The following is an 11,357-nucleotide window of genomic DNA, read 5'->3' as shown; positions in this document are numbered from 1 at the left end:
GCGATTTGTAGTGTTTCTCGCTAAACACTACAGCGATTTGTGATACAAATCGCTATCTGAATCAAAATTAACTTGTCAGGGCAATATCTCCCTAACCAGAAATCAAATTTCAAATCCGTAAAAAATGATGTTTTTGTTATAAAGTCTAGTTTATTATTGTAAATTTTCAGTGATTTCTATGGTCATTTGATACCCCATTTGGATCTAAAACCAGACCCCTATCAGTCTGCCTTATTTGAGTGACATAGGTTTTTATTTTATTTTGTAAGAGTCATATCTCCCCAACGAAAGATCATTTTTCAAATCCGTAAAAAGGGTTTTCTTTCTCTATGTGTCTAGTTTATATCTGGAAAGTTTTATAACTTTCTATGCTCATTTGATATTTTAAACCTGTTAAAAACTGAGACATATCTCAAACAAGTTATAATTAACTTCTATTCACTCAGTTAAAAGAGAATAATAATATGTCTCGGTTTTTAACAGGTTTGAAATACCAAATAAGCATAGAAAGTTATAAAACTTTTCAGATATAAACTAGACACATAGAGGAAGAAAACCCTTTTTACGGATTTGGAAAATAATCTTCTGTTGTGGAGATATGGCTCTTACAAAATGAAATAAAAACCTATGTCACTCAAATAAGGCAGACTGATAGGGGTCTGGTTTTAGATCCAAATGGGGTATCAAATGACCATAGAAATTACTAAAAATTTACATGAATAAACTAGACTTCATAACAAAGACATCATTTTTTACAGATTTGAAATCCGATCTCTGGTTAGGGAGATATGGCCCTGACAAGTTGGTCCTGATTCGGATAGCGATTTGTATCACAAATCGCTGTAGTGTTTAGCGAAAAACACTACAAATCGCTATAGCGAGGTCCAACAACACTATAAATCGCTGTGGGTCTCATTAGAGACCCGAAAATACTATAAATCATAGTTAAAAGACCGAAAAATACTACAAATCGTTGTGGGGCTCGTTGGAGACCCCAAAGCACTATAAATCATAGTTAAAAGACCGGACAACACTATAAATCATTGTGAGGCTCGTTGGAGACCAAAAAATACTACAAATCATAGTAGGGACTCATTAGAGACCCCAAAAAATTATAATAACGATTTGCTGAAGAATATTGCCAATCAAATAGCGATTTGTTGAAGAAGTGCTACAACAGTCATGATATGGGGGGCAAAATCAGAACATTTATAAAATCTGGATACAAGGTTCTGATATTTAATCAAAATAAAATCGTAATTGACCATGAAAAATTCTGAAAATTTACAGGAATGAACTAGACACATAAACAAAGAGAACCTGTTTTATAGAATTGAAAAATGATCTTCCATTAGGGAAATAAAATTCAAACAAAATAGATCAAAATCTGAGCCATTAAAATGACACAGGGTGATAGGGTTATGGTTTTTTACCCAAAACGGGTATGAAAACACCATAGAAATCACTGAAATTTGGTATGAACAAGCTAGATTCAGTTTAGAAAACAACCCTTTTTACGGATTGGAAAGATCATCTCTGGTTAGGGAGAAATCACTCCCGCAAGTTGGTCCTGATTCTGCTAAAATCCTGACGGTGCAAAATAATAGGTTCTGAATCTCAATTTTTAAAGTGGGTCAAACAAACTCAGAATAAACTGATTTTTGGTGGAGAGCATGAAGACATATGCATGAAGTTTTAGTAAAAAATTCAGATTAAAATGAGCTCTGGTTACATACAAATTGATAGATCTAAAATGCACCAGAATTCAAAGTGTAATCTAGAAAGCAACTGAACATGATGAAAGCAAACTGCACATGCGTGGATGTTCAAACATGAGATCTAATGCTTTAAAACATGAATGAGTAAAAACTTTGAATCAGACTCCACAACTCTTCAAGTTGAATGATGCTACCCACGCTGGGAGGAGCCCCCAAACCCTCCTCCTGTAAGGGCAAAAACTCTAAATCAGGCTCCACAACTCATCAAGTTGAATGATGCTACAGTTCGTGTGCAGGTCAGTCGGTGTTTGATGGAGAAATATAGGATCGTTTGCTGGATGTGCATAGAAGTAGAGAGAGAAGGGAGAGAGAGTGAGATGATGTTTTACCCCTCTTCTGTAAGGGTAAAAACTCTGAATCAGGATCTACAACTCATTTAGTTGAATGATGCTACCCACCCTGAGAGGAGCCCCCAAACCCTCCTCCTGTAAGGGTAAAAACTCTGAATCAGGCTCCACAACAGTCAATGTGCAGGTAAGTCGGTGCTTGATGGAGCAATGTAGGATCTTCTGCTGGATGTGCACAGAAGCAGAAAGAGAAGGGAGAGAGAGAGTGAGAGGGTTGATGTTTATGGCCTCCTCCAGGGGAGATTTCTTTCTCGGATAATCCTGCAGTGCAAAGACTGGGTCTTAAATAATTATCTTTGGGGCACTTAAGTCTTTTCAAGAATCCTCCCTTGATTTCTTCTCTAGAGAGAGAGGGTTTTACAGTGTTTTACGGAGAAAGAAGAAGAAGACTTTGAAGAGTCAACATCATCATCGACTTTCTGGATGAAGGACATGTTTGTCCTTTTTTTGAATTGTTTGTTTTTTCTTTTTTGAATGAAGGGCATTTTTATCATTTTCTCAAACCATCACTTTATGAGAAGAATAGCAAGAAAGGGTACTTAAGTCTTTGCAACAACACCAGAGTCCGATGCAAAGTTATGTCAACATACACGGGAATACGAGCCCCATGTGCTTGTATACGTGGTGCTCATTCAAAGCCCCGAACACAGACGTGGGATTCAGTGAATCATCGGGGGGGAACATACACCACCCTCTCCAATTCTTGGTCGGGACCAACTAGGCTGGTCCCACATCTAGATCCAAATCCAATTGGATCTGGCTCACTGTTCAATTTACTAAGATGGGTTTCATACTGCTCAAAACTGATTCACATGGTTCCCAGTTGTTCCAATGGCACTGAGCAGGAGGAGACAGGGATGGAGAGAGACTGGGATAAGGTCCGGATGGACCTCAAGAGTCTGATTTTAATCAATATTGTAAGTATTGTCTTGGACCATGCATGAAACAAATCGATTTAGGGCCGAATTGTTTTGAATCGGCCAACTTTTAATTAAAGAAAGACACGTGTCAAAAAAGTATTAAAATAATATTTAAAACTATTTTAACCTTTTTAAAAATTTATTTAAAAATTAGCTGGTTCAGGTCACGATTTTCTATCAATACGATACAAATTGGCTGATTCTCAACGATACTGAACATTGATTTTCATTGGACTATCTATTCTCAGGTTAAGGTGGGCTAAGCCCATGATATAAACTTATATCCTTGGCCTAAGCTTTGTGCTGGTAAAAGAGCAGAAACTTAAAGTTTTTAAGCTTGGCTCATTCTTGTGGCCAGCCAACCTGAGTTGGAACTCACAATGAGCCCGAGTCAAATGAACCGAGTTCGAGCTGGCTTGTTTATAATAAAAAAAATACATTGTTTTAGAGTTGGAAGAAATATAATTACAAAAAGATATATCTAAAACATATTTTTTAATTACTTAACAAGCTTATACTAGTCGGGCCAGGCCAATTACCTATTGTTCATATTCAGCTTGTCAAGCCTATTTTCGAACAAGATTTTTACTAATCCCAGTGGCTTGGCTGGGCTTCTTTCCCAAACCTACGCAAGTTACCCTGAAGCACGTAGGGCAGTGAAATGGTTGGACCTGTGGTGGTTGTCCAGCCCAATCCTAATAATGATTTGGGCTGCATTTGGGTCACCCCGATAACTATTTTAGCCAGGTTTGAGCTCTGAGTTTTATGGGATATAGATCTGACTTGACCCAAACCGCATTTACACTGCATTGTTTTAACCATATATATATATATATATATATATATATATATATATATATATATATATATATATATATATATATATATATATATATATATATATATTTTAAAGAGGGGGGATTATCTTGCCCCCCCCCCCCCCCCCCCCACCCCCCCCCCCCCCACACACACACACACACACACACACATTTTAGTTTAGGTCACCGTTTGAACCCTCCAAAAATCATAATTCAACATTATCATATAACAATCCCTTCTTTCAGAAAACAATATAACAATCCCCGAAAATATATGGGCTTGCTGCCATATAGTGTATGCATATTTGGATTAGATTTAGTGTAGCATTTTACATTGGAATCTATGTTCGGATTCGGATCTAATCTAATTCCCTTGCACATTTTACAGTCTTCTTTTACCGGATCCAATATCATCTTATATATTTCAGATCCATGTTCAATTCCACATCATTGGATCTTCGTTGGATTGGGGCTTGAATTCAGATGGACTTTACAACATTCGAATTCTGATTTGAATCGGTTTGGATTCGACCCTTATACATCCATTTTCAGCGTGTTGTCTCATGGACACGCCACTCGGCCAACGTGTCCAATGTAGAACACGAGAAGACAATTCTGATTCAGACACGAATCTGTAAGGGTTATTATTTTCTCATTTATAAATAATTTTTGTATTTTTAATAATATTTTCAATATTTTTTAAGTATTAAAATAGAAAAAATTATTGAATATTATTTTAAAATTAAAATTTCGTCTCCACGTGTCCATTTCTGAAAATAATTTCGAAACTGCATCTGTGACGTAGGTGTAGAGTTTTACATTTTCCAAATTCTCCGTCATTTGTCACCTTTTTTCAGGTTTTTTCTTTTTCTTTTTCTGATTTTGGGTAAGTCTGAGATTTATTTTCCTTCTTTCTATAATTGCTAGCCTCTTCTCGGTACTCTGCTGGAAACTTTCAACAGAGAGAGAGAGAGTTTTGGATCTCAACCAACGCCGGCAAGTTTCTTTGTATTCAGAATTACTTTTTTTTTTCGATTTGCGGGTTCGCTTATTTCTCCTATTGTGGATTTTGATGGGTTTTTTTTGCTATTCATAACTGAATTTCGATCGAAATCTGAAATTCGTTCAGTAATGATCAGTTGTCGTCTTTTTCCTCTTTCTTTTGGTAATTGATTTTATGGTATGTTGAATTCTTCTTAATTGGTAATCCAAAAATTGTATCAGAATTAGGAAATCTTGATTCTGATTCTGAAATCGGTACAGGTACGGAGAAAACCATGACAAATGGTAGGAAGATTGGTCCTAATGTGGGTCTGATGAATGTGAATGATGGTAACCTTCCTGAGCAATCGTGCTTGGGTACCATCGAGTTTTCGGATGTCGGTGATTGCAGGAAGTATTCATCAGAGCTCCATGAGATGGATAGTGAGTGGGGAATCTGTAGTGAGCAAAAATTGGAGGAATTGTTGTTAAAGAACTTGGAATTCCTTTACAATGAGTCTATATCTAAGATTGTTTCGTTGGGATACAACGAGGAAGTCGCCCTAAAGGCGGTGTTGAGGAACGGACATTGTTATGGGAGTGGGGATGTGCTATATAATATCATTCACAATTCGTTGGCATGCTTGAATCATGGTGTTAATAAGGGTTTAGATGAGTCTGGGGTTGTTTTTGGAGATTTGAAGCAACTCGAGCGGTATTCGTTGGCGGGGATGGTGTGTTTGCTTCGACAAGTTAGGCCCCAATTGAGTAAAGGAGATGCAATGTGGTGCCTCCTTATGAGTGATCTCCATTTTGGTAGGGCTAGTGCATTGGAATTTCCACTGCCTTCATCTGAAAGAGGTGGAGAAGTTGTTAATGGTTCGGAAGAAGGGAACCGGCTAGCATCGCAGGGAGGTGTTTCGGTTCCCACCCCTATTCGTCCTTCTCCTTCATATTTGGTGTCTGGAACTGAAGTTTCCGAGTCTTGTGAAACTTATGGTAGATTGGGATTTGCAGGTGAAGGCTTAAATTTCAATGGATTCATGAACAACACAGCTGGTACAAACTTGAATTCTACAACTGGATGCGTTGATGGAATTACACCTTCGATGAAATTGTCAATGTTGAGAAGAAATGCGGCTTCTATGTTCTCTTCTTGTTTTTCAGAAGTCTCAAAAGCAGATGGACAGGCTCCTCTGAGTTCTTCGTCTTCCCTTGGTGTCTTTCATCCCTCACTCTCATATTGCATGCAGCATAATGCAAAAAGCGGGCTACTGTCAGTATCAGAATGCTCTAATTTAATCAAACACCAACCAGATATCATGTACGAGAATACAAATTCTTCTCACATGATGAATGTTGCTGCAAGGCCTGAACTGCCATCTGAAACTGGTTCTGGATCTCAGATTTCACCTGAACATTGTCAAGAATCCAGGGACACCAGTAATCCTGATGTTGTAAGTTCCATAATGGGTAACCTGCAAAATTTGTGTATTGATGAGAAACTTGATGGAACAGTCGACCAAAGAGATGAAATGATTTCGAAATTAATGCACCAAATGGAAATGCTGGAGAGGCAATTGCAAGAGAGAATTGAATGGGCTCAAAAGAAAGCATTGCAAGCTGCAAAAAAACTGAGCAACGATCTCAATGAACTGAAGATGTTGAGAATGGAAAGGGAGGAAACTCTAAGCCAGAAGAATAAGCAGTCACTTGATGATGGAGCCATGAAGAAGCTCTCTGATCTGGAAGGTGTTTTCAAGAAGATAACTAATCAATCCAAACATGCCAATGAGGTTGTAAAACAACTTGAAACTGAGAATGCAGAAATCAGGGCTGAGACGGTTGCTGCAAAACTAAGTGCAGCTGAGTCAATTAAAGAATTCATAGAGGTCCAGAAGCGAGAAAAGAAGTCTCAAAAGAAACTTCTGTCGCGGGAAAGGCAGAATGCTAAGTTGCAGGAGCAGGTGGCTGAGGAGAAACAGAAGAACAACCAATTGCAGCAACAGTTGCATCTCATCAAGGAAGCACAGAAAGAAGTTGAGGTCAGTATGAAGTGAGACTTCCCTGTATCTAATCCATCGTTTTAACATTTTTATTTGTCTCAGCAACTGCAATGCCTATTGAATTGGGTATCTTGTGTTATTGCTATACATTTATGATTTATCAGTTTTCTGCAATCATTTCTAGTAGGTAATCATGCAAGCCTTCTGTTAATAGTTATCAGCTGCTTGTCACTCTTCCTTCTTACTCTCCAAAGATGTGCAATCTCCTTGTTACATTTCAATAATTTCAGGGAAATCGCAAGGAGCACTATGTTGCAGGATTAGTCGATAGGTTGTTCCCAGGTCTTCTGATGTTTGCTTTGTGACAGATGAAGTGGAAGAATGAAATGAAAGAAAAGGAGCTAGCAATCTCACGGGCAGAGAAGGAAAGAAGAACAACGGAAGCAACTGAAGTCAATATTGCAAGGAGGCAGGAGGCCTTGCGCCGCAAGACTGAAATTGACTTTCAAAGGCACAAGGATGACATCCAAAGGCTTGAAGAGGAACTTTCACGTCTGAAAGCATCATCAAAATCCTCTCATCTTAATTGCTTATCAAACATGCAATCCACATACCATGTGGATATGGCAAAGAGATCAAGAGAATCAAATACAAAAACCAACAATGAACTGGAAAAAGTTCAGGAATCATCTTGTAAAGAGATCAAACGTGATAGGGGATGCTTGGTTTGCATGAAGGAAGAAGTTTCAGTCGTCTTTCTACCTTGTGCTCATCAGGTTCTTTGTGTTGGTTGCAGTGAAGCCCATGAGAAACAGCCTAAGAAAAATTGCCCTTCTTGTGATAGTGAGATAGAACAGAGAATTTGTGTCTATGGCATTGTCTCTTAGATTTACAGAACATTAATAGGTTGTGGTATTGTACAAGAGACATCATTTGGCCAAATTTGCAGCGAAGAATAAAAATATATTATCTGCTAGGTTACAAGGGCTTTGTGGCTATAAGTTTCAGTTGAGACATCATTTTTAATTTGTATACAGTCTATCCAATCCTTGTGGATGTTACAATAAAAAATAAGCATTTGCTTATATCTCACTATGGTGCTGACAACTGAATCGAAGCTGGATGTTTACATTTTGTCTTGTGTGTGAATCTTGTAATGCTTATGGATCAGCAGTTTGTTCAAAAATTCCATTTGATTATCTATGATGCTCCTTACCATAAAAACTTTGGATGTTGTTAGTCGCGTCTCATCATGTGTTATTTTGAAAATCAGTATTCAGTATAGAGTCTATAGACAGTACTATATCATGGTTATGAGAATCAAACTTTGGTTGCATTAAGTGGTCGAAGTTATATATTTAAATGGAAATGTCACCTGTAAAATATGCTGTAACTTTGCAATGTTCTATATGAAAATCAAGGTTAAACGAGTGGATCAAAATAAAATTGGCTAATATTATCTATCGATTCTTATATAAATTGACTAATGTTTTCTGTCAGTTATCGATTTTGCATGTTGGTTTGGCTGCCCATTAAGTTATAGTGCAGTTACATTTGTTTAATGCCATATCCTTGCTCATTATGCTTTAGTCTTTGGTTATTGTTCACTATTTTGTTGATTTTCATAGTAGTTATTCAGTTTCCTTAGATCAAACATTAGACATTGGCTTCTTATCTGTCATTGAGAACCATATCTGCATATTATTCGAATTTGCTTCTTTGGCATATGGTTAAGTTGGTACTTGAGTTTCAGTGTCTTCTTTGCGAATAATGAAACACAGCACTTTACATGCAGAGGTTTTGCACCTGGCTTGCCTAATTGTCTCTTTCTGCTTGTGTGTCCCCTCTCAACTTCTTCTGTGTCTTTGCCAGAATATGAGCTTTTGAGTCTTCGGCAAAATTCTGACAGCTTGTTAGAGATTTCAAAGCATCAATAAAAGTGAAACCATGCAATAACAAAATTGTCACTGCATTATGTCAAATTATAATCTATTTAACTTGGCTCCCGGATTTTTTGTTTTTTGGTTTTTTGTTTGTCATCATCTTACCTGATCTTCTATTCCTGAGATGTATGTGAAGTTTGAACCTCCCTCCTCAGATGAATCACATGGAGCAGCTGCACCAATCCATAGGCAACATAACCTTTCTGCTGTCCAATTGTTCGAACAATCATTTTTTACCAGAAATTCCTTGTAGACCTTGTCTCATGTGGTTGATTTGGTATCTGTCCTTATGGATCCTCTTCATGGTTTCCATCTCTGGCCAAATTGATTCTTTTTCTCTGCTCTTATGGTGGCTGTTCTTTTGGCTGGGAAGCTGCGTTTACAATTCTTGTACCAACCAAATAATCTGTTAAAATGTATCTAATATATATATATATATATATATATATATATATATATATTACATCAATACCCGATAGGGGTATTTTTGTAATTTCACATAGTTGTTTTAGAAAACAACTATTTTCGTTTTTTTTTTTTGACAAAATGTAATTTTATTTTTTTTATTTTTTAATTATTTTTTTATTTTTTTTGAGGACTAAAAGGGGCTCCAACCTTAGAGTCGTTGGAGCCTCCAACGGTCACAAATGTGACCGTTGGGGGCTCCCAACGACTCTATGGGAGCCCCCTTTTGGGGCCTTTTGGTCATCCCTTCTCTCTTCTCCCTCTTGTATAAATAGGGGTGAACCCCTTGTATATTTCTCATTCTTGAGAGCTTTCTCTCTTCTCAATAAAAGGCTTTTTATGTTGTTGCCTTCTTAAAGGCTTGTGCTTGTATTGTCCATTTGCGGACTTGTGATATTGTCTCTTTTATTCATTGTTGAAAGTGCTTGTATGCACTCTTTATATTTCTGCAATATCTTATTACATGGTATCAGAGCCACTCGATTTTTGAAGGAAAGGTGCGGTTCGTGTATCTCATATTTAGTGGATATCTTCTCACTTCTTGGCAACATCATGGAGGCAAAGATTGACCTATCTTTCAAGCTCAATGGAAAGAATTATATGATGTGGGCATCGGCAATGGAAAATAATCTCAAAAGAAAGAAGCTTTGGGGTTTTGTCATAGGTACCGTTCCGGAACCTAAGCTTATGCTCACAAAGGACGAAGAAGGTCAAGAAAAGGCTCTTGAAGGAGATGCTCGCATCAAGGCCATTGAAAATCATAAAAAAGAAGTGGAAGATTGGGAAAGCAATCACGCAAAAATCCTTGCGTGGTTTATGAACAATGTTGAGCTTAAGGTATGTGCTAATATAGCTAAATTTCGTAGAGCCAATGAGGCTTGGTCCTTTATGAAGAGTATGTATACCCAAAAGGATCTTGCGAGAGCATACTTCTTGCAAGAAAAGATTAGAACCATCAAGCAAGATGATTCTAGCATTCAAGACTATTATAGTGCCCTAAACCCACTATGGGATGAATTGGCTCTTTTGGAGCCAAAATGGGTTTCTATGGAAGATATTGATTTAAGGCAAAAACAAATGGAACAAGAGCGATTGTTTCAATTCCTTTTTGGGCTACGTCCCGAATTTGAGCAAGTGAGATCCTCACTTCTCCATAGATCTATTTTTCCTCCTATTGAGGATGCTATTGCCGAAATCACTCAAGAGGAGACAAGGCTTGGCATGAGTAAGCATGTTGATGAAGTCCTTGCCGTATCAAAATCGGGTAACAATGTTAGAACCTATAAGCCTCCTCATTTTGGGAAACAAGGAAACTACAATGGAGGAAGAAAAATGATTGTTTGTCATTATTGCAATGAGTCGGGTCACAGTAAACCCGCTTGTCCAAAGCTTATTGGAACCTTCAAGCCTAAGGTGACCTCTTTTGAAGAAACCACCACCAAAGAAGATGAAGGCAAGAACAATGACATCAAAGAAACTCTTGGACAAATATCTATGTCTCTCCAACAAATACTAAAAGTTTCTTCCTCCACATCGGGTGCGGCTATTGCCTCGACATCATCACCCGGTATGTATTCTTGGATCCTTGACTCTGGAGCTTCTTTTCATATGACCCCTCATGAAAATGCACTATTGATGTTTGCACCAATTCAAAGGACTCTTGTGTCTCTACGTCCGATGGAACCTTTTTAAAAATTTCAAGTATTGGCTCTTTTAAAGATTCTCAAAATTTTTGTGTTTCAAAAGTAAGAGTTGTTCCCAAACTAAATTTAAACCTATTTTCGGTTTCTCAAATTGCCGACCATGGATGTGAAATATCTTTCTCATCTAATGGTTGCTTTGTGCAGGATCTCTGGTCCGAAAAGCAGATTGGGCAAGGCCATAGAAAGGGAGACCTCTATTATATGGACCATCTCGATCTTCCTACAAATTATTTTTGTTCTTATGTCCAAGAAAAAACCATGGAAACTTGACATAAAAGACTTGGTCATCCAAATTATTCCAAAATGTATCTCTTTCCTTTTGGAAACAAATTTTGTAAGGAAAAAGAAATTAATTGCAAAGATTGCATTTTTGGAAAAATGAAGTCTATTCCATTT

The 11,357-nt window shown here is 37.5% G+C and overlaps 1 protein-coding gene across 1 annotated transcript; it reads left to right on the top strand.

Annotated features, from left to right (window-relative positions):
* The first annotated feature begins 4,711 nt into the window (after positions 1–4,711).
* On the top strand, positions 4,712–7,935 carry LOC149845382 (MND1-interacting protein 1-like). Its single transcript, XM_089997601.1, has 3 exons — positions 4,712–5,043; positions 5,127–6,889; positions 7,219–7,935. Exons 2-3 carry the CDS (start codon positions 5,141–5,143, stop codon positions 7,735–7,737), a joined length of 2,268 nt encoding a protein of 755 aa, XP_089853727.1. The 5' UTR covers positions 4,712–5,043; positions 5,127–5,140; the 3' UTR covers positions 7,738–7,935.
* Positions 7,936–11,357: the final 3,422 nt, after the last annotated feature.

The sequence above is a fragment of the Nuphar pumila genome, chromosome 2, assembly GCF_984573655.1.
Source record: "Nuphar pumila chromosome 2, dmNupPumi1.hap1.1, whole genome shotgun sequence".
Lineage (NCBI taxonomy): Eukaryota > Viridiplantae > Streptophyta > Magnoliopsida > Nymphaeales > Nymphaeaceae > Nuphar > Nuphar pumila.
This window is presented reverse-complemented; position numbering and strand designations above follow the sequence as displayed.